At 41.5% G+C, this 24,147-nt stretch overlaps 1 protein-coding gene across 3 annotated transcripts in view; it reads right to left on the reverse strand.

Annotated features, from left to right (window-relative positions):
* The window catches only part of larp4b (La ribonucleoprotein 4B), a 95,247-nt gene that overhangs the window by 47,399 nt on the left and 23,701 nt on the right, over positions 1 to 24,147 (reverse strand). For all 3 annotated transcript variants that reach the window (XM_059971905.1, XM_059971906.1, XM_059971904.1), the window contains exon 2: positions 18,013 to 18,143. In XM_059971905.1, the coding sequence (XP_059827888.1) occupies positions 18,013 to 18,093 (81 nt within the window). In that variant the 5' untranslated portion in view covers positions 18,094 to 18,143. The remainder of the gene's footprint in view (positions 1 to 18,012; positions 18,144 to 24,147) is intronic.

Genomic DNA, 24,147 nt, shown 5'->3' on the forward strand with positions numbered 1-24,147 from the left:
CTGTTCACTGTTGCCTAAGCATCTGCCTCAGTGGTAGAATTACTGATATATTTGAGCATCCAACTTCAGACCAGAACAGGATTCAATCTCCACCCCTTCAACAGTCATACTCTCAAGCTATCTTCCAACAGCCAATATGGAAAATATCACATCCATGATCTGATTTAGCAGCACAATTATGCTGTAATTCAGTTCCCTTTACTGGGAAATGCTGTTTATGTTAAGTTAGATGTAAAGCTGACTGCATGGCCATAAATTAGTTTACCTTTCAACACTGACAGCAACACCCTAGCACTGAAAAATGATGAATGATTTGGTTGCATTCCTCATTTTTCCCCCTTCTGGCCAAAGATATTTCCCCTCATTTCTCATGCCACCGTGCTGCTATACAGCCATTTTCAGAATTCCAACATAGTTTGCAGTCTGTCAAATTTTGCAGGTGATGGACTGAAAAAGTTAGCATGACTCTAGACCGGGGTAGGCAAACTTTTTGACTTGTGGGCCACAAAGGGTTCAAAAATTTGACAGGGGGGCAGGACCAGGAGCAGATGGACGGAGTGTTTTGGTAATACACCTCATAAGAGAAAATAAAATCATGGGATATGTGGAAAACATGTGCTTTAATTTCAATTGAAAATGAACAAATGCATTACAACAAAATAACTGTCTTTGAAGTCCCATGGTATTTAGCTATTTATTGAAATGACTTTTAAAACACTGAAAATTAAATGAATAAATTAGCTTTTTTTAATAGTAACAGTTATTATTTTAAAGCACTGAAAATTCTGTTATCCTTCAAGATATTATCATCATCACTCTCCTCCTGACTGTCTTTATTTCAAAAACGGTAGGAGATGCAGGTCTACTTGTCCTGCTCCTTCTTACTCAATTGTCCCCTGTGCCTAAACTCAACAACGACCAGCACAAGGACAGAACAGTGACAGCGCACCAGTATGCGGAGCGCGTTATTTGATCTGGAGCGCATTTTTTATTTTGAGAACGTACGTGCACCTGCGCACTACTCATGTCCATCACTTAACAGAAATGACATGTAACATGTAAGGCTTATTGAAAAAAATATTTTCAAATGCATTTTTTACATAACACAACGAAGAAACTTATTTTTAATTTCAGTGGGAACAGCGTTGTTGGTCTCCCTTTTTAGCCAGCGCATCAAAGTCTGGATTTAGTTTTGTTGTGGCGATTCTCAGGATGGATCTGAGGTGTTGGTCAGTTAACTTGGATCTGTGGCTGGCTTTGTAGATGTTCATGACACTGAACGCCTGTTCACACAAATAGGTCGAGCCGAACAACGCCAGCATCTTCTGTGCCGTCCTCCGGAGGTTTGGAAACACCTCTTTACCAAGTGAAGCATAAAAGCCATTCAGTTTAAGAGAGTTGAACTTCTCTTTTAAGATGGGGTCAGACTGAAGGTCGATCAGTTCCAGCTGTAGCTCCTCTGGTGCTGTTTCAGGATCTTGTGACAGGGGACAGGCCACCAACTGAAGTGACTTGTCAATTTTTTCAAAATCAGAAAAGCGACGGCAGCGTCTCTGTGCAGCGCATCCAGTGACTCGCTGTATTTTTTCACATTTGCGCCGGCCTCTTCCAGCGTGGCTAGTGTGGGAAAATGAGTGAATAACTTATTCAAAATTTGCCTGGAGAAAAAAGCCAGCTTGGATTTAAAGGCTTTCACGTTTGTGTACATGTCATGCACAAACTAATCCTTCACCTGTAGCTTCACGTTCAGTTCATTCATGTGTGAAAATATATCCACAGCAAACGGAAAGTCACAAAGTCAGCTCTTGTTTCTCAGCTCAGGAAATTCGCCGGCCTTCCTCAGTAACTCCAAAAATGCACCGATCTCCTCTTTGAGCGCCCATACTCGTTGAAACACTTTGCCCAAACTTAACCAACGGACACGGGAGTGATAAAGTAGGTCCTGGTGATCTGCATCAGTTTCCTCCAGGAACGTGATGAACTGACGGTGCCGAAGTCCCCTTGCACGTATAAAGTTGACAAGTTTTACGACAGGATTCACAACATAATTCAGCTGTAATATCGATTTACATAGAGATTCCTGGTGGATGATGCAGTGAAGGAAAATAACATCCTGGTCAGGATTTTCATCTTTCACTTTATTCTGTATTCTCCTCAGCTGGCTGATATTTTTCCCCGTCAAATTAGGAGATCCATCTGTGGTGACGTTGATAAGTTTACTCCAAGGGAGCTTCATATTTTCGATGACAGCAGACACCCAGTCATACAAGTCCTCTCCCCATGTTTTTCCTTTCAGAGACTCCATTGTCAAAAACTCCTCCGTTATTTCAAAAGTATTGTTAATTCCTCAGATAAAAATGAGGAGCTGAGCAGTGTCTTTTACATCGTTGCTTTCATCCAGTGCTAATGAATATAACGTGAATGACTCTGCCTTTTTATTTAAGTCGCTGGTTATATCTTCATCTATCAGTTCCACACGGCGAGTCACTGTCCTGCGTGATAAACTGATTTTTTCAAATTTGTCTTTGCTCTCCGGACACAATACACCTGCTGTCCCCACCATACATTCTTTTAAAAACTCACCTTCAGACAGAGGCTTGCTGGCCTTTGCTAATTTGAATGACAGCATAAAACTCGCCATGGTACTTGACTCATGAATGGCAGTTTGACGGTGAAAAAATTTTTGTTGAGCCTGTAAATTAATTGCCAACCTCTGAGCATTAGCTTCCCGTTCTTTCGTTGACTGGTTGCTAGCATAGTTGGCATGTTTTGTGGCAAAGTGACGGCTGATATTATATTCTTTAAAAACCGCCACAGTCTCTTGGCATATCAGGCATACAGCAGTTGATCGGTGTTCGATAAAAAGATATTTAGTTGTCCACTCCTTATTAAACACCCGACGTTCTCTATCCACTTTTCTTTTCTTAGCTCCACTCATCTTTACAGAAGAGGTGAGAGGTCAAAGAGTAAAGCGCAAATGTGGAGTAATACGCTGCACCTCAAAGGTCAATGTATATAGAGTGCGTCATCTATTGGGAAAACGCCAGAATTGCGGGGGGGAAAACGTTAACAAGGTTTATTAATATAATTTCATCAAGTTCTGCGGGCCGGATTAAAAAGCTTAACGGGCCGCATATGGCCCCTGGGCCGTAGTTTACCCATGCCTGCTCTAGACATTTGCACTGAAGCCAATATCCCCCAATTAAGTCATTTACCTCCATAAAGTTCTTTATAATACAAAATATTCTATTAACAAAATTGTTGCATTCCTGAAATAAAATGGTTGAGAGATATTGCAAATCAAATGCTGAATAAGATGCACACATTTTGGTTCAGCATATCCTTTTGGAGTAACATGCTATCTGTGGGTGTAAAGTAGAATCATGAAGGACTCCATCTTATGTCCATATGGTTAATTTCCTTATAGCGTGATGCTATTCTGACCCACAGTCTATGGTTGCTCACAAAATTATCGCAATCGTTGCAGTAAAATAATTTCATTTCCACCCCCAAACTAGCGATGTGATCTATCACCTACACAATTGGAGCAATACATGATAATCAACCAACATTTCTTGGGGCACACAAGGAAGTCCGAGCGCCCGGGAAACACAAATAGCACAGGAAGATGGAGCCAAATCCACACGGACAGGGACAGAGACCAAAATTGAACACAGGTCACTCCATTGTAGCTTCACATAGATTATTATTATCTATAATAAACAAAATTTAACAATTAAAGAACAGAGCATCTACAAATCAGTAATCACCCATATTCAAGTCTCCATTCCAAATCCAGGCTGTGTAGCAGGAGCTTTTAAAATTTGTCATTACATACGGAAATCAAAATAACAGCATTTTCTGCACATCAGTATGGTAACCATACAGAATTTTAAATCCTGCAACACTATAATTTTCCACAATTGCTCCATTTAGAGCACAATATCTTTAAAAGTCTGAGGATCATCGCCAGGCCATGTTCAGCTTAGCTTTCAGTCAATTGAGCAACCCAAATCTGAAGCAGATGGAAGATGAAAGAAAACTGGTGCTCCATCATGTTTCATATCCAGATCAATTGTACAAATATCACATAACTCTCTGGATCTAGATAGAAACTAATATCCAAGAAACATCCTCACTTTGTAATTTAGCTTTAACGAAGACTGACTACAAAATGGAACTTCTACCATGTGCTCCATATAACATGGACTATAGGTGAGCTACACTCTGCAAGCACAATTTGCGGATATCTGGCAACCAAATAAGTTCTCTTGTTCAACTTTACCAAACAGTATTTCTGTCATAGGCCAATACTCTTTGGATTTTGTTTGCAATTCAAATTAACATGTCAAGAAAACTTCAACTTTCTTTGCTGCAATTTTACTTGCACCAGGCACTGATTGAGTATTTTTTTTTAATTTGTTACTAATAAGACCCAGATTACATGCCTGCTTTTCAAACAGCCTTTGTATTTCTGCTTCAATTTGCAATCTGCAGTGCAGCTTACCATTTGACCTTGTTAATTCCTGTCCTCATTTCCAGTTATACTTTTAAAGGTTATTCCAGGATTCAGCTTCCAATATTCACTTAACTCTTTAATGTTCATTTCAACATTTTGGACAAAACTAGTCTCTTCCCCACCCCCTTAAAACTCTGCCAAACAATCTCTTTAGTAAAGTAGCACAGCATGCTTAGCTGTCACTGCAAAAGCCCTGAACTTACAAGCATTAACTAAAATCAGCTGTGGTATTGCTCTCTAATCGGAGTATACCTTGGTGGAACTGCTGCAAAACAGGTGTCCAGTAAAAGCACAGGCTAGTGAACACTCATGTGCTATAATTAACACCAAGTTCAAGATTCATATGCCCCTGTCACTCAAGCCTTGTAGCGTTTCTCAGCTGGCATTCCAAATAATTTCCATTTTCATAATCTAGATATAGTACTGTGCAAGTCTTAGACCTCTAGATTTCTTATAAATTTTATGTTTATTTTATGCCTTCTGCATTACTAAGTCAATAAAAGAGCACATTTTAGATTTCCAAACACTTTACAAAGTGTTAGAGAAATTGTTGTACTGCACGTTAAAATTAACATTAAATAATAAACCACTTTTCAAATAAAAACATTGTAGGAATGTGTCATCAGTGCATGATTAAACAAAGATAAAACAGAATACTAATGATCAATGACAATGAGTTGAATGAACTAAACTGATAAACTGAAACAGAAACTGGTGTTCTAAGAATCAAATTTGAAGAAGAGACAAGACATTTCTCGCAGATCAGCTGCAATTATTTAAAAGAGAACATTCGTCCATTGTACAGGGCCAATCAACAGAACTCCACAAACTAAATAAAAAGTACAGAAGGGTTAAGCGGAAGGGCCACTGTTGGGAGTGGACCAGTGGCGATAGAAGTGACAGACTTAGGCTCAAAAGAGGCATTGGCTCTGTGTAAAGCATCTGTTAAGGTTTCCTTTTGATCTTTATCCCCCTCTCTTATTGTACCATTCAACTGACTGGTGTGACCTTCGTGCCAGATGCTGAAGAACTGGGAGACACAGAGTCTGCTGGGTAACTACATCTGCAAGAAGTGCATCCAGCTGAAGCTCCTTGAAGACTGTATTAGGGATCTGGAGCAGCAACTGGATGACCTTCAGCTTGTATGGGAGAGCAAGGAGAAAATTGATCAAAGTTACAGGAAAGAATTCACCCCGAAGTTGCAGGAGGCGAGTAGCTAGCTGATTGTCAGGAGAAACGAGAATAGGCAGTTAGCGCAGAGCAACTCTGTGGCTATTCCACTCAAAAAACAATAATACCGCTTTGGATACTTTTGTGGGGAATGACCTCCCAGGAGAATGCCACGGTTACAGGCACTGAGCATGGGACTGTGGTGCAGAAGGGAAAAAGAAAGAAGGGAGCGGTAGGGATAGGGGACTCAATAGTCAGGCAGACAGGAGATTCTGTGGACATGAACCAGACACCCAGGTGGCATGTTACCTCCCAGGTGCCAGGGTCAGGGATGTCTCAGATCACATCCAGTTTGTAGTGGGAAAGGGAGCAGCCAGATGTCTTGGTACATATTGGTACCAATGACAGAGGAAGGAAAAGTAATGAGGACCTAAAAAGAGAATTTAGAGAGCTAGATAAAAAGTTCAGAAGCAGGACCTCCAGGGTAGAAATTTCTGAATTGCTGCCTGTGCCACACACCAATAAGGGGAGAAACAGGATGATTTGGTAGATAAATGTGCGGCTGACAAGCTGGTGCAGGGGTCAGGTTCTTGGATCATTGGAATCTCTTCTGGGGGAAGTATGACCTGTTTAAAAGTGACAGATTACACCTGAACCCGAAGAGATTCGGTATTCTCACAGGCAGCTTTGTTAGAGCTGTTGGAGAAGGTTTAAACTAATTTGGCAGGGGGTGGGACCTGGAGTGCTAAGACTCAGGATAGGACAGATGGTAAAAAGTAAAAGACAGCATGCAGTCAGACTGCTGGGAAGGACAGGCAGGTAATGGGACTTAGTTGCAACCAAGAGACAGTATCAAAATATTAGGGGAGCCTACTAGGAGATCAGCTATACTAGATTGAATGTTATGTAATGAACCAGAGGCAATTAGGGGGCTTAAGGTAAAAGTACCCTTAGCAACCAGTTATCACAATATGATTTGAGTTCAACTTGAAATGTGATAGGGAGAAAATCTGATATAGTAGTATTTCAGTGGAGTAAGGGAAATTCCAGTGGTATGAGAGAGGAGCTGGCCAAAGTAAATTGGAAGCTGCTGCTGGCAGGGATGTCAACAGAACACTAATGGTGTGTGCTTCTGGGAAAAATGAGGAAGATGCAGGACAGATGTATTACAAAAATGAAGAAATATCCAAATGGTAAAGTAGTATAACCATAGCTGACAAGTTAAAACTATTGTAAAAGCAAAAGAAAGAGCATGCAACCAAGTGGGAAGATAGAGGACTGGGAAGTTTTTATAAACCTACAGAGCAACTTAAAATCATTAGAAAGGAAAAGATGAAATATGAAAGCAAGCTAGCAAATAATATCAAAGTGAATAGTAAATGCTTTTTCAAGTATGTTAAAAATAAAAGAGAAATGACAGTGGACATAGGACCGCTAGAAAATGAGACAGGAGAAATAATAATGGGGGCCAAGGAGATGGCTGATGAACTAAGTGAGTATATTGCATCAGTCTTCACTGTGGAAGACCTCAGCAGTATGCCTGATGTTGTAGTGTGAAGGAAGAAAAGTGGTTGCATTTACTATCACAAGTGAGAAGGTGCTCAAAAAGCTAAAGGACCTAAAGTCACCTGGACCTGATGAACTACAACCTAAGGTTCTGAAAGAGGTAGCATTAGAGATTATGGTGGCATTAGAAATGAACTTTCAAAAATCTGGCATGATGCTAGAGGATTGGAAAACTGCAAATTTCATTCCACTCCTTAAGGAAGAAGACAGTAGACCAGTTAGCGTGACCTCATGATTGGGAAGATGTTTGAGTCAATTGTTAAAGATGAGGTTGTGGAGTACATGGTGACACAGAAAACAATAGTACAAAGTCAGCAAGATATTTTTCCAGGGAAAATCCTACCTGAAACACCTGCTGGAATTCTTTGAGGAAATAAGTAGGATAGATAAAGGGTATTCAGTGGATGTTGTATATTTGGACTTTCAGAAAGCCTTTGACAAGGTGCCACACATAAGGCTGCTTACCAAGCTAGAGCCCACAGAATTACAGGAAAGTTACTGACATGGTTAGAGTATTGACTGATTAGTAGGAGGCAGCAAGTGGAAATAAAACTATAATTTTCTGCTTGGTTGCCAGTGACTAGTGGTGTTCCACAGGGGTCGGTGTTGGGACCGCTTTTTATGCTGTATATAAATGATTTAGATGATGGAATAGATGGCTTTGTTGCCAATTTTACAGATAAGGTTAGTGGAGGGGCAAATAGTGTTAAGGAAACAGGTAGGATGCAGAAGGACTTCGATTAGGAGAGTGGGCAAAAAGGTGGCAAATGAAATACAATGTTGGAAAATGCATGATCATGCACTTTGGTAAAAGAAATAAATACGCAGACTATTTTCTAAATGGGGGAGAAATCCAGGAATATGAGACACAGAGGGACTTGGGAGTCCTTGTGCAGAACACTCTAAAGGTTAATTTGCAGGGCGAGTCACTGGTGAAAAAGGCAAGTGCCATGTTAACATTCATTTCAAGAGGTCTAGAATACAAGAGCAAAGGTGAGATGCTGAGGCTTTATAAGGCACTGGTGAGGCCTCATCTTGAGTACTGTGAACCATTTGAGCACCTCTTCTTAGAAAAGATGTGCTGGCTTTGGAGGGAGTCCAGGAATGAAAGGGTTATCATACGAGGAACATTTGATGGCTCTAGGTCTGTCCTTGCTGGAATTCAGAAGGATTGCGGGGAGAGAGAGAAAAACTTCATTGAAACCTTTCAAATAGACAACAGATGCAGAAGTAGACCATTCGGCCCTTCGAGCCTGCATCGCCATTCTGAGATCATGGCTGATCATCTACTATCAATACCCGGTTCCTGCCTTGTCCCCATATCCCTCGATTCCCCTATCCATAAGATACCTATCTAGCTCCTTCTTGAAAGCATCCAGAGAATTGGCCTCCACGGCCTTCCGAGGCAGTTCATTCCAGACCCCAACTCTCTGGGAGAAGTTTTTCCTTAACTCTGTCCTAAATGACCTACCCCTTATTCTCAAACCATGCCCTCTGGTACTGGATTCTTACAGCATCTGGAACATATTTCCTGCCTCTATCTTGTCCAATCCCTTAATAATCTTATATGTTGCAATCAGATCCCCTCTCAATCTCCTTAATTCCAGCATGTACAAACCCAGTCTCTCTAACCTCTCTGCGTAAGACAGTCCAGACATCCCAGGAATTAACCTTGTGAATCTACGCTGCACTTCCTCTACAGCCAGGATGTCCTTCCTTAACCCTGGAGACCAAAACTGTACACAATACTCCAGGTGTGGTCTCACCAGGGACCTGTACAAATGCAAAAGGATTTCCTTGCTCTTGTACTCAATTCCCTTTGTAATAAAGGCCAACATTTCATTAGCCTTCTTCACTGCCTGCTGCACTTGCTCATTCACCTTCAGTGACTGATGAACAAGGACTCCTAGATCTCTTTGTATTTTTCCCTTACCTAACTCTACACCATTCAGATAATAACCTGTCTTCCTGTTCTTACTCCCAAAGTGGATAACCTCACACTTATTCACATTAAGCATCATCTGCCAAGTATCTGCCCACTCACCCAGCCTATCCAAGTCACCCTGAATTCTCCTAACATCCTCATCACATGTCACACTGCCACCCAGTTAAGTATCATCAGCAAACTTGCTGATGTTATTCTCAATGCCTTCATCTAAATCGTTGATGTAAATCTTAAACAGCTGTGGTCCCAATACCGAGCCCTGTGGCACCCCACTAGTCACCACCTGCCATTCCGAGAAACACCCATTCACCGCTACCCTTTGCTTTCTATCTGCCAACCAGTTTTCTATCTATGTCAATAACTTCCCCCCAATGCCATGAGCTCTGATTTTACCCACCAATCTCCTATGTAGGACCTTATCAAATGCCTTCTGAAAATCAAGGTACACTACATCCACTGGATCTCCCTTGTCTAACTTCCTGGTTACATCCTCGAAAAACTCCAGTAGGTTAGTCAATCATGATTTGCCCTTGGTAAATCTGTGCTGGCTTGACCCAATCTTATATGGTACCTAGATATGCCACTATTTCATCTTTAATAATGGACTCTAGCATCTTCCCCACTACTGATGTTAGGCTGCCAGGACGATAGTTCTCTGTTTTCTCCCTCCCTCCTTTCTTAAAAAGTGGGATAACATTAGCCATTCTCCAATCCTCAGGAACTGATCCTGAATCTAAGGAACATTGGAAAATGATTACCAATATATCCGCAATTTCCAGAGCCACCTCCTTTAGTACCCTAGGATGCAGACCGTCTGGACCTGGGGGTTTGTTAGCCTTCAGTCCCATCAGTCTACTCATCACCGTTTCCTTCCTAATGTCAATCTGTTTCATTTCCCGTTACCCTATGTCCTTGGAGATTGCTTGTGTCTTCCCTAGTGAAGACAGGTCTAAAGTACTTATTAAATTCTTCTGCCATTTCTCTGTTTCCCAAAACAATTTCACCCAATTCATTCTTCAAGGGCCCAACATTGTTCTTAACTATCTTCTTTCTCTTCACATAACTAAAAAAGCTTTTGCTATCTTCCTTTATATTCCTGGCTTGCTTGCGTTCGTACCTCATTTTTTCTCCCCATATTGCCTTTTTAGTTAAGTTCTGTTGTTCCTTAAAAATTTCCCAATCATCTGTCTTCCCACTCACCTTAGCTCTGTCATAGGGTTTTTTTTAATGCTATGCAATCTCTGACTTCCTTTGTGGCCCCTTTCCCCCCCTTTGAATCCTTCCTTCTCCAGGGGATGAACCGATTGTGTACCTTGTGCATTATTCCCAAGAATACCTGCCATTGCTGTTCCACTGTCTTTTCTGCTAGAATATCCGTCCAATTAACTTTGGCTAGCTCCTCCCTCATGGCTCCATAGTCTCCTTTGTTCAACTGCAACACTGACACCTCCGATCTGCCCTTATCCTTCTCAAATTGCAGATTAAAAACTTATCATATTATGGTCACTAGCTCCTAATGGCTCCTTTACTTCAAGATCGCTTATCAAGTCCTGTTCATTACACAACACTAAATCCAGAATAGCCTTGTATGTAGAAAGGTCTAGACAGAGTAGATCTGGTAAGAATGCTTCCCATGGTGGGAGTTGAGGACGAGGACACAGACCCAGGATGGTGAATTTGTGCAATTTGTTGCCACATGCAGCTGGGAGGCCAGGTCATTGGGTGTATTTAAGACAGACTGAAAGGTTCTTGATTGGAGATGGCATCAGAGGTTACGGGGAGAAGGCCGGGAACTGGGGTTGAGGAAGAGAGAAAAAAAGGATTAGAAAAGACTCGATGGGCCGGATGGCCTAATTTCGCTCCCATGTCTTATGGACAACTAAACTAAATGTGAGGGTGTGGCAGATGTGACAGTTTATCATCTTCAAATAATCAATTCTGACACTATGACAAGAGTATAGCAACAAGACACAAGGCTTGCTGATATTTAGTCTTAAATCATGTGAATTTACTTCTAAGTATTGTGCAAAAGTCTTAGGCGCATGTAAAAAAAATCTACAAGGTGTAGATGCTTTCAAAATTAATGAAATATTTCTAAATATCAAAAACTACCCTAAAGAGCAGTAAACAGTTAGAAGAAAAACCAAATCAATATCTGGTGTAATCACCCTTTGCCTATAAAACAGCATCAATTCTCTTATGTACACTGTCATGCAGTTTGATAAGAAAATCAGATAGCAAGTTGTTCCAAGTAATCCCAGACAGCTTTGATGTTGAAATCAGGACACTGTGGAGCCCATAACATCCATTGCAGGTCTCTCTCAAGTAGAAATTTTGTGGTGGACAGAGGTCTCAAGATGCGTTGTTCACGCACTTCTGAAGAAGGTCAAGGACCAGAAATATAGTGGAAACTGAGTGCAGCAGACAAGAGATGCATCAAACTGACGACTCCTCTGAATCAGAAGTCCAGCACGACTACCAGCTCTGAACTCAAACCAATGGAACCCAAGTACACCCCTCTACAGTCTGGAGAGGTCTTGTCAGAAGTAGTCTTTAATGTTAAGAGTTGCCACCAGAAAAAGCTGTTCCTCCTGAAGTGTAATGCCAAGGGACTCACCTACATACAAAAGCACAAGTATTGGGGTACTGAACAAGGACAATATATGCTTTGTAATGACGAGTAAAAATTTGAATTACGTCTCAAACGTGAAGCAGTTTGCCCATAGAAGAACTGGAGAGCTTTAGATGACGAGCTTCTAGAGCCAACAGTGAGGTTCCCTGCAGGTTTTGGGCTGCATTTCAGCAAATGGAGTTGGTGGTCTGGTCAGAATTAACCCAATCCTCAATGCTGAGAGTTACAAGCAGTTTCTTATTCATCACTAATGCCATCGGGGAGGCACCCAATCAGTCCCAAACACACGGTGGTCATGGTCAAAGAATCTTCAGCGACAAGAACAGGGAGTTCTGCAACAGATAGCATGGCCTCCACAGAACCTTGATTTCAAAATCAAAGTTTTCTGGAAGCAAGCAAACAGCCAAAGTCTGGAGAAGAACTGTGGCAAGTTCTCCAAGATGCTTGCAGCAGCCTACCAGCTAATTTTTTTGAAAAATTGAACTAGATGACAGCGTACCCAAGAGGTTTGATGCAGTTTTAAAGGGCAAAGTGTGATCACACAGACTTTTGCACAGTACTGTAGAAGTAAATCCACACGATTTAAGATTTCAAATATCAAAAGCAGGATGAAATTAAACAACACTTGGACACCAGATTTAAATAACCATTAATTCACTATGGCCATTGAGACACAACTGTTAGAAATACAGCTTTATCTTGGGAACTAGTGTTAGCTTCCATTTTCTTTCTGCCCGAGATCATAAAATCAAACATATTGGCAAAAGTTAAAATTTAACCTACAAGGAACAAGAATCCATGCATTTCTCCAACTAGATAAGCAAATGGTTGCTCCAGTAATATTAAAGTATGATCAATAAATTCAATGCAATTCTAAGAAATAAAGGATCAATTAAACCTTTATTATAATTTTAATTTAGCTCTGTGAAAGTTCAAGGGCAGCCAAAAACATCCAGATCTCACATTTGAATATAGTATTGAAAGGGTTGAGGCACTGTACAACAAATTTTTCCATGGATGTTTATGCTAAATATCCCACCTGTTCAGGCAGGTTCAATTGGAAGCTTAAATTGGAAACAGATGTTCTCAATGAAAAGTACGGAAGAAATGTGGCAAATGTTCAGGGAATATTTGTGTTAAGTTCTGCATAGGTACATTCCAATTTGACAGGGAAGTTATGGTAGGGTGCAGGAACTGCGGTGTACAAAGGCTGTAATAAATCTGGTCAAGAAGAAAAGTTTACTTAAGGTTCAGAGAGCTAGGTAACGTTAGAGATCTAGAAGATTATAAGGCTAACAGGAAGGAGCTTAAGGATGAAATTAGGAGAGTCAGAAGGAGCCATAAGAAGGCCTTGGTGGGTAGGATTAAGGAAAGCCCCAAGGCATTCTACAAGTATATGAAAGGCAAGAGGATAAGACGTGAAAGAATAGGACCTATCAAGTGATTGGGAAAGTTTTAAGGAACAGCAGATCTTAACTAAAAAAGCAATACGGAGAGAAAAAAATCAGGTATGAGCTCAGTCTAGCCAGGAATATAAAAGGGGATAGCAAAAGCTTTTTTAGCTATGTGAAGAGAAAGAAGATAGTTAAGAACAAAGTTGGCCCCTTGAAGAATGAATTGGGAGAAATTGTTATGGGAAACAGGGAAATGGCAACAGAATTTAATGCGTACTTTAGATCTATCTTCACCAGGGAGGACACAAGCAATCTCCCAGATGTATGGATGGGCCAGGGTCACAAGATATCAGAGGAATTGAAACAGATTGACATTAGGAAAGAAACTGTGATGAGTAGACTGGTAGGACTGAAGGCTAATAAATCCCCGGGTCCAGATGGTCTGCATCCGAGGGTTCTAAAAGAGGTGGCTCAGGAAATTGCCGATGCATTGGTAATCATTTTCCAATGTTCCTTAGATTCAGGATCAGTTCCTGAAGATTGGAGAGTGGCTAATGTTATCCCACTTTTCAAGAAGGGAGGGAAGGAGAAAACAGAGAACTATCGCCCTGTTAGCCTAACGTCAGTCGTGGGGAAGATGCTTGAGTCCATTATTAAGGACGAAATAGTGGCACATCTTGATGGCAGTAATAGGATTAGGCCGAGCCAGCATGGATTTACCAAGGGCAAATCATGCTTGACTAATCTGTTGGAGTTTTTTGAGGGTGTAACAAGGATGTTAGACGAGGGTAAGCCAGTGGATGTTGTGTACCTAGATTTTCAGAAGGCATTCGATAAGGTGCCACATAGGAGATTGGTGAGTAAATTCAGAGCTCATGGCATTGGGGGCAGGGTTTCAACATGGATAGAAAACTGGTTGGCAGATAGAAAGCAAAAGGTAGCAATGAATGGGTGTTTCTCGGACTGGCTGGAGGTGACTAGTGGGGTACCACAGGGCTCTGTATTGGGACCACAGCTCTTTACGATTTATGTCAACGATTTAGATGAGGGAATTGAAAACTATATCAGCAAGTTTGCTGACGGTACTAAAGTGGGTGGCAGTGTGACATGCGAAGAGGACGTTAGGAGAATACAGGGAGACTTGGATAGGCTGGGTGAGTGGGCAGATACTTGGCAGATGTCATTCAATGTGAATAAATGTGAAGTTATCCACTTTAGAAGCAGGAACAAGAGGGCAGAGTATTGTCTGAACAGTGTAGAGTTAGGTAAGGGAGAAATGCAAAGAGACCTAGGAGTCCTAGTTCACCAGTCAATGAAGGTGAATGAGCAAGTGCAACAGGCAGTGAAGAGGGGAAATGGAATGTTGGCCTTTGTTACAAGGGGAATTAAGTACAAGAGCAAGGATGTCCTTTTGCATTTGTACAGGGCCCTGGTGAGACCACACCTGGAATATTGTGTACAGTTTTGGTCTCCAGGTTTAAGGAAGGACATTCTGGCAATTGAGGAAGTGCAGCGTAGATTCACTAGGTTGATTCCTGGGATGGCAGGGCTGTCTTACGCAGAGAGATTGGAGAGATTGGGCTTGTACACGCTGGAATTGAGGAGATTGAGAGGGGATCTGATTGAAACGTTTAAGATAATTAAAGGATTTGATAGGATTGAGGCAGCAAATATGTTCCAGATGTTGGGAGAGTCCAGTACCAGAGGGCATGGATTGAGAATAAGAGGTCAGTTATTTAAAACAGAGTTGAGGAAGAGCTTCTCCCAGAGAGTTGTGGAGGTGTGGAATGCACTGCCTCAGAAGACGGTGGAGGCCAATTCTCTGGATGCTTTCAAGAAGGAGCTAGATAGATATCTGATGGATAGGGGAATCAAGGGATATGGGGACAAGGCAGGGACTGGGTATTGATAGTGAATGATCAGCCATGATCTCAGAATGGCGGTGCAGACTCGAGGGGCTGAATGATCTACTTCTGCACCTATTGTCTATTGTCTAAATGTGACAATGGGAAAGTGTGCATGAAACCAGAGGAAATAGAAGAGATACTTAATGAATACTTTACTTCAGTATTCACAATGGAAAAGGATCTTGGTGATAATAGTGATGACTCTTTGCAGAAGATTGAAAAGCTTGAGCATGCAGGTATTAAGAAAGAGGAAGTGCTGAAGCTTTTGGAAAGCATCAAGTTGGATAAGTCACCTGGCCCGGATGAGATGTACCGCAAGCTACTGTAGGAGGCAAGGATGGAGATTGCTGATCCTCTGGTGATGATCTTTGCATCATCAATAGGGACGGGAGATGTTCCAGAGGATTGGGAGGGTTGCGAATGTTGTTCCTTTATTCAAGAAAGGGAGTAGAGATAGACCAGGAAATTTTAGACCAGTGAGTCTTAATTCAGTGGTAAGTTGATGGAGAAGATCCTGAGAGGCAGGATTTATGAACATTTTCAGAGGTATAATATGATTAGGAATAGTCAGCATGGCTTTGTCAAGGGCAGGTCATGCCTTACGAGCCTGATTTAGTTTTTTTGAGGATGTAACTAAACATATTGATAAAGGAAGATCATAGGATGTAGTATCTGGATTTCAGCAAGTCATTTGATAAGGTATCCCATGCAGGGCTTATTGAGAAAGTAAGGAGGCATGGGATCCAAGGGGACATTGCTTTGTAGATTGATAACTTGTTGCCCACATGAGGCAAAGAGTGGTTGTAGAGGGGTCATATTCTACATGGAGGTTGGTCACCAGTGGAGTGCCTCAGGGATCTGTTCTGGGACCCTTCGTGGTTTTTATAAATGACCTGGATGAGGAAGTGGAGGGATGGGTTAGTAAGTCTGCTGATGACACTAAGGTTGGAGGTGTTGTGGATAGCATGGAGGGCTGTCAGAGGTTACAGCGGGACATTGATAGGATGCAAAACTGGGCTGAGAAGTGGCAGATGGAGTTCAACCCAGTTAAGTGTGAAGTGGTTCATTTTGGTAGGTCAAATATGATGGCAGAATATAGTATTAATGGTAAGATTTTTGGCAGTGTGGAGGATCAGAGGGATCTTGGGGTCCGAGTCCATAGGACGCTCAAAGCAGCTGTGCAGGTTAAGGTGGCGAACGGTATATTGGTCTTCATGAACCGTGGAAATGAATTTGGGAGCTGAGAAGTAATGTTGCAGCTATATAGAACACTGTTCAGACCCCACTTGGAATGCTGTGCTCAGTTCTGGTCACCTCACCACAGGAAGGATATGGAAGCCATAGAAAGGGTGCACAGGAGATTTACAAGGATGTTGCCTGGATTGGGGAGCATGCCTTATAAGAATAGATTGAGTGAACTCGGCTTTTTCTCCTTGGAGCGACGGAGGATGAGAGGTGATGTGATAGAGGTGTATAAGGTGATGAGAGGCATTGATTGTGTGGATAGTCAGAGGCTTTTTCCCGTGGGCTGAAATGGTTGCCACAAGAGGACACAGGTTTAAGGTGCTGGAGAGTAGGTACAGAGGTGATGTCAGGGTTTACTCAGAGTGTGGTGAGTGTGTGGAATGGACTGCTAGCAACAGTGGTGGAGGCCGATACAATAGGGTCTTTTAAGAGAGTTTTGGATAGGTACATGAAGCTTATTAAAATAGAGGGCTATAGGTAAGCCTTGTAATTTCTCAGGTAGGGACATGTTCGGCATAACTTTATGGGCCGAAAGGCCTGTATTGTGCTGTAGGTTTTCTATGTTTCTATGATTTTAAGGACACTTCAATATTCAAGCAACAAGGGAACAGAGTCTCACAAAGGGCTTCTAGTTCAATGCCAAGTGCACAGCCTGATCTCATCTCCATTCTCAGCAATTTTCAAAGACTTACTTTAAAGCACAAGAATGCTTCCATACAAAATAAGTTGTAGGTGTAGGTACAATAAAAATGTCTCCCTTTGTCCACGCCCATTATGTAATTTTGCACTAATACTTCATATAACTGCAGGGTTCCAAACTATTCAATGGTATTGGCAGAGGAAATAAAAGTTGTCCTTCACCTCAATACTTCCCACTTCAAACTTGTCTTCATTCTGATGTTTCAGGTAAAAGAACACATTTGGGGGGGAAAAAAAGTCTGAATGCTCACCTGAAATGATTTGTAAATATTTACAACCGGAATGTAAATTCAATAAAAAAAAATCCTGGCCAGTTAGTAACAGCCTTCTATAAAGTATTGCATCATCATAGCTCAAATAAAATTCAGGTTTGAGGCCTCATGCAAAACAAGCTACAGATTTTTTTCCTAAATTTTGAACTTTATTTTGGCAAGTCTCATCAGGTTACCCTTATTGCATTAGAGCTGTGTTTTGAATCATGATTACTTTTATAATTTAGAGAAACAAAGCAATCAATTAGCTCCCGCAACTAACATTCAAAGACGTTTTAATATTTGTATTATGTAAAGGATAAATATTAGCCAGTTTATCAAGTGCAACTCTAATGGCAGAGAAAATTCAAGGCCTCAGCTCATAATAATCAGATAGATACCTCCCACAAAGCTGCAGAGGAGTGCCAGGTTGGATCTTTGATGCCCAAGGACAGTGTTCTGATAATGGTGCAAGTTTCACTTTATCTCCCCCAATGCATCTGAGATACTGATGTGCTATTAGTCATTATATCATTTTCATAACATTCATACAGTCAACTTAAAGGACAAAACCATAGCTGATTGTAGCTAATGCTGTTTTCACAAACTCAAAATTTTTAACTGATCCAACAAAAACAGATTCAAATGATTTATGTAAGATAATTTCCAACAAATGCAACTTACCAGTGGGGTACTGTCAACAACCTCTTGGACTTGCTGCACCTGCGGTTCAGCCACAACTTTAGTGTCCTGGTCAGAAGTCATGAGCCGTCTGCTTTCTGGCTCCGTAGAGAGAATTTTGCTTGTCAAAGAATCTGCAATTTAAAACGTCAATTGAGCAATTCTCTCAAGTTTACAAGTCCATTCAAAGCAATAAAAAATCCCATTTTGTTTTCATTCCTATAAAACAGCAAGTGCACTCTATAGAACATTAGCAGCGACATAAAGCTGCTGGTATTAAGACTGGAGAACAGAAAAATCCTGAAGGTAAAGGGTTATAGTGAACTAGGTGAGCAGTGGATTATTTTAACTTGCCAATAAATTATATAAAGTATTCAAAATTAATGGAGACAATGGTAAATCATGTAGCAATAAGCTACTACCTGCTGCAAACTACTATAGCAGTCTTCATATATTTTGTACAGTAATCAGAATTGTACTAATTCTCTTCAGTTACCTACATTGTGTTTGTCAAAATATGTTGATTTCATCTAATTTCATTAATTCTACTAAAAGCTGGAGATGTAAGTAACTGTGTTGCAACAATTTAGGGTTTGTAAACAGGTTCCTCTTATAAATTGTTCAAATAGAAATGATGCAAACGTTTGGTGCTATATTTAAAACTGTTTCACAAATCCTGCAGGTACCCTAGTTGAATTATAGAACTATGAAGCGCTGCTAACAACAGAAGAATTCAGTGTGTTCACTCGCCAAATCCTCTATGAATAATTTTAATATCAGAGTATAAAATTTATATTCAGTGATATAAAAACTTCAGTCATTTTAAACATGAAAATATTCTCCTCTACTCCACCCTTTGCAGTACTTGAGGATCCACTACCCAGGACATGCCCTCTTACGACCAGAGGCAGTACAGGAACCTGAAGATGAGAATATTTCAGGTACAGTTCCATCCCCACTGCCAGATGTCTGAAAAGAGTGAACCCATGAATGCTACTTCACTATTATTGCACAACTTAATTCTTAAATAGATTTCTTGCTGTAATTTATAGTATATTTTATCCAATGGACTGTACTGCTGCCGCAAAACAAATTTCATGGTATGTGTCAATGACAATAAATTGATTTTGAAAGGTTATGTTCCCTTCCAACTGTGAAACCTATGCCACACATTTTAAATAAATTTGAAAATTATAATGTATTGTGGTGCTCACTCCTCAGAGGATTCAGTAGAGCTTCCATTTGCTTACTTACAGGTAATGTTAGGGTGAACATTAGATGAAATCAGCATATTTTGACCAACACAATGTAGGTAACCGAAGGGAGCGGGCATTTCTCCCTGAGGGAAAAATTGGCTTACAGACAGTTCTCAGGGACTGAATATCTGCATAACCCAAAGACTGCATGTATATTAGTAATACCAATAATATCATTTTTAAAACTTGCAATTACAGGATGCTGGAATGCTCCTCTTGCAGGATGTGAGAAGTCAGGGAGACCCCCCCCCCCCCGTGTGTCCCTGACGACGACACCTGCAAAAAGTGCATCCAGCTGCAGCTCCTAACAAACTGCGTTAGGGAACTGGAGCAGGAGCTGGATGACCTCCAGATCATTCGGGAGAATGAGTTTATCAATTGTGGCTACAGGGAGGCAGTTATGCCAAAGGAGCAGCGCACAGGTAATTGGGTTACCATCAGGCGAGGGAAGGGAAAAAGGCAGGCAGACCAGGGCTCCTCTGTGGTCATTCCCCTCAACAACAAGTATACTGATTTGGGTACCATTGGGGCATTGGGGGGGGGGGGGGGATGACCTACTTGGGACAAGCCGTGGAAGCCAAATGTCAGGCACTGAGTCTAGTTCTGCAGTGCAGGGGGCGGGAAAGGAGAGCGGTACTGATAGGGGACTCGATAGTTAGAGGTACAGACAGGAGATTCTGTGGTTGTGACAAAGATTCCCAGATGGTTTGTTGCCTCTTGGGTGCCAGGGTCAGGGATGTCTCTGATCGCATGCACAGCATTCTGAAATGGGAGGCTGTTCAGCCAGATGTCATGGTACACATCGGTAGAAATAGGAAGAAAGAGTGAGGAGGTCCTGAAGAGTGAGTATAGAGAGCTTGGTAGGAAGTTAAAAAGCAGGTCCTTGAGGGTGGTAATCTCATGATAGCTACCTGTGCCAGTAAGGGTAAAAATAGGATATTCTGGAGGATGAACACGTAGCTGAGGAACTGGTGTATGGGGCAGGGTTTCAGATTTCAGGAAATCTGAAATTTCAGGTCCCTGGGGTAGGTGGGACCTGTACAAGAAAGACTGGTTACACCTGAACTACAGGGGGACCAATATCCTTGCAGGGAGGTTTGTTAGTGCTATTGGGGAGGGGGGGGGGGAGGGGAGAGAAGGGGGTTTAAACTAGATTTGCAGGGGGATGGGAACCAGAGTGCCAGGGTAGATAGTGCAGCGGCGGTGAAAATAAATATTATTGTTTCATGCAAAGTCACAAATAGAGGGGTTGTGTGGTGGTAATAATCTTCTGAGGTGTGTCTATTTCAATGCGAGTATTGTGGGGAAGGCTGACGAGCTGAGGGCGTGGACTGACACGTGGAATTATAACATTGTAGCCAATAGTGAAACTTGGCTACAGGAGGGGCATAATTGGCAACTTAATGTCCCGGGGTTCCAACGTTTCAAACGTGATAGAGGCAGAGGGATGAAGGGTGGGAGGTTGGCATTGCTAGTCAGGGAAAATGTTATAGCAGTGCTCAGGCAGGGCATATTAGAGGGCTTGTCTACTGAGGCCATATGGGTGGAGCCGAGAAACAGGAAAGGTATAACCACATTAATGGGGTCGTATTATAGACCACCCAATAGTCAGCGAGAATTGGAGGAGCAGTTGGAGGATCTACAAGTATTTGGATAGACAGGGACTTAGTAGAAAAAGTCAGCATGGCTTTATGTTTCGGTAGGTCATGTTTAACAAATCTATTAGAGTTACGAGGAGGTTACCAGGAAAGTAGATGAAGGGAAGGCAGTGGATGTTGTCTACATGGATTTCAGTAAGGCCTTTGATGAGGTCCCGCATGGGAGGTTAGTTAGGAAGATTTAGTCATTAGGTATACATGGTGAGGTAGTAAATTGGCTCAATGGGAGAAGCCAGAGAGTGGTAGTGGAGGATTGCTTCTCTGAGTGGAGGCCTGTGACTATTGGTGTGCCAAAGGGATCAGTGCTGGGTCTATTGTTATTTGTCATCTATATCAATGATCTGGAGGATAATGTAGTAAATTGGATCAACAAATCTGCTGATGATACAAAGATTGGAGGTGTAGTGGACCGTGAGGAAGGTTTTCAAAGCTTGCAGAGGGACAAGTGTGAGATATTGCACTTTGGAAGAACAAACCAAGGTAGAACATACAAGGTAAATGGTAGGGAACTGAGGAGTGCAGTAGAACAGAGGGATCTAGGAATACAGATACAAAATTCCCTAAAAGTGGTGACACAGGTAGATAGGGTAGTTGAGCTTTTGGTACATTGGCCTTTATAAATCAAAGTACTGAGTATGAGAGCTGGAGTGTTATGGTGAGGTTGTATAAGGCATTGGTGAGGCCAAATTTGGAGTATTGTGTGCAGCTCTGGTCACCGAATTACAGGAAGGATATTAATAAAAGTTGAAAAAGTGCAGAAGGTTTACAAGGATGTTGCTGGGACTTGAGAAACTGAGTTACAGAGAAAGGTTGAATAGGTTAGGACTTCATTCCCTGGAGCATAGAAGAATGAGGGGAGACTTGGTAGAGGTATTTAAAATTATGATGGGTATAGATAGAGTGAAGGCAAGCAGGCTTTTTCCAGTAAGGTTAGGGGAGGAAAAGAAAAACCAGAGATGGGTTAAGGGTGAAGGGGAAAAAGTTTAAAGGGAACATGGGGGGGGGGGGGGGTTTCTTCACACAGAGAGTGGTGGGAGTGTGGAATGAACTGCCAGATGAAGTGATAAATGAGGGCTCACTTTTAACATTTAAGGAAAAACTTGGACAGGTACATGGTTGAGAGGTGTATGGAGGGATATGGGCTAGGTGCAGGGCAGCAGGACTAGGCAGAAAAATGGTTAGGCACAGCCAAGAAGGGCCAAAAGGTCTGTTTCTGTACTGTAATGTTCTATGGTTCTACAAAGTTTTAGTGTCAAGTCAGTCATCCTCATGTGGAATACATGAAAAATTGTATAAAAAGCCACATGTTATGAGCTAAAGCAGCATGTGCAAATGAATTGAGTATGATGCCAAAAGCAGCTGAGGATCTTTGGCATTTCTAATCTATACAAGAATACAAGCTGATTAAATTCAGGGAAAGTAACTGCTGAACAACTTACAAAATTAACAATCTGATAGACCAAGGGCAGATTTTTTTTAACCATTCATGAAAGCAATTTTCAAAACCATCGAGCATTCATTGCCCAACTCCAAAAACACCTTCTGAACTTAGTAGCAAATTACAACTAACCAGTTATCAGTGTAGTCACATAACCTACAAACATTATAAGATTTTGGAATTTGACTAAGATGTACCTGGACTTCAAAATACTTCTAGTGCATAAGCAGGTCACTTATCAGCTGATCGTACTGCTGATCAATAAATACAAGCCAGTCAATAATAGGACAGATTGTTCTGTACTTGTTAGGGAACAAGATATATACTGGAGAAATTCCATTTGAATGAATACATTGAATTCTGGTTATTTTGGGTTATCGATGAAAATCGAGGCAATTATTTGGGACTAAAACAAAAAACAACTGAGAAAATAGCCAGGACTCCCTTTTCTTTGGGACAATATGCCACTTAATTGGGACAGGGGAAATGTGAAACGTTTTCTAACTACTGTCAGGTGCATGTCATGTGGCTGTTGGACACTACACAGTGCTTAGAGTGAATAGAGTTTAAATAGTTGCGTGAATTTGTTTTCAAAAAGCAGCCATTTTTGTCGCTGATAGTTGGGGAGAAATAAGCAGGACAATATCCTTTAACTCACTACATTTTCAAGTATTCAGACTTGGAAACGCCAGAAACAGACAGGAGTGAAAATTAAATGATTTCACTATTTCAACAAGTTACAAACTATGAAGAATGTGAAGGTTATCAATAATCATGTTTCTCCCCCACTGGACCTTCAGTTCTCAAATAGATGCTTACATGTGACAGCAGCCACATCCTGGTGCACCACTTTGACAAGTGGGCTAAACCAGGTGAGGGCAGCTGGCAGGTTTCATACCCCAGTAAGACAGGGTACCTGCCAGTCCTAGCATGCAAAGACCACTCCAGCAGACTGGGCAGATGAGATGGACAGAGATCCAACGACAAAGAAAGTGGTTCTGCAACACTAAATGTCAAATGAAGGGCATGACAAGGTACAGAAAAAGCCATGTCATCCACTACAAACAAAGAAGACACCAGTTGTGATGCCTACTTATCCTCTGGATCCAGACTTTGGAGATCAAGAGACTCAAGTGCCCCAGGGCACTTTAAAATCTCCGTCACAGATTTTCTGCCATCGGATATGACAGACAACAGTAATATTGGTAATGTTATAATTTGTGCTTTATTTCAAAAAATACATAATGTGTTGTACAGTTAAATGGCAGTTCATCTTTAAAACCTTTAACTATTTCCATGAAACTTTGGCTAATTAAGGCAGTCAAAATGGGTAATTGTGAGGCACCCAAATGGGCCAAAATGTATGGATCTCAATGTGTCCCTATTAACCAGAATCCACTGTATAGTGTACAAAAGCACCAAAACCTTTCAATTAGAGAAGTGACTTGGAGGGAAGTAAGTACACAACAGGGCCTAAAGTGTTACTCTACCCAATGTGCTGCCCTTTGCTGACAGCATGTGCACCGAATTTGCTAAGATAGCTCAGAGGCTTAGGTGGATCCAGCAAAATGAAAACAAAGTGTGCTAAGTGTGCCTTAAAAGTCCTGGAACATGACTATGATGGACTTCCTCTCAGCATCCAACTGATCAACAGCAGCCTTGACACCTCTGCAAACACTTCATCCAAAATACATTGTGGGATTACAACCTTGCACAGAACACGCTGATTCTGCATCGTTACATCTTGTTGCTAGAGCAGGTTGGTACCATTTTCTTTTTGGCTGCA

This window comes from Hypanus sabinus, chromosome 6, assembly GCF_030144855.1.
Source record: "Hypanus sabinus isolate sHypSab1 chromosome 6, sHypSab1.hap1, whole genome shotgun sequence".
Lineage (NCBI taxonomy): Eukaryota > Metazoa > Chordata > Chondrichthyes > Myliobatiformes > Dasyatidae > Hypanus > Hypanus sabinus.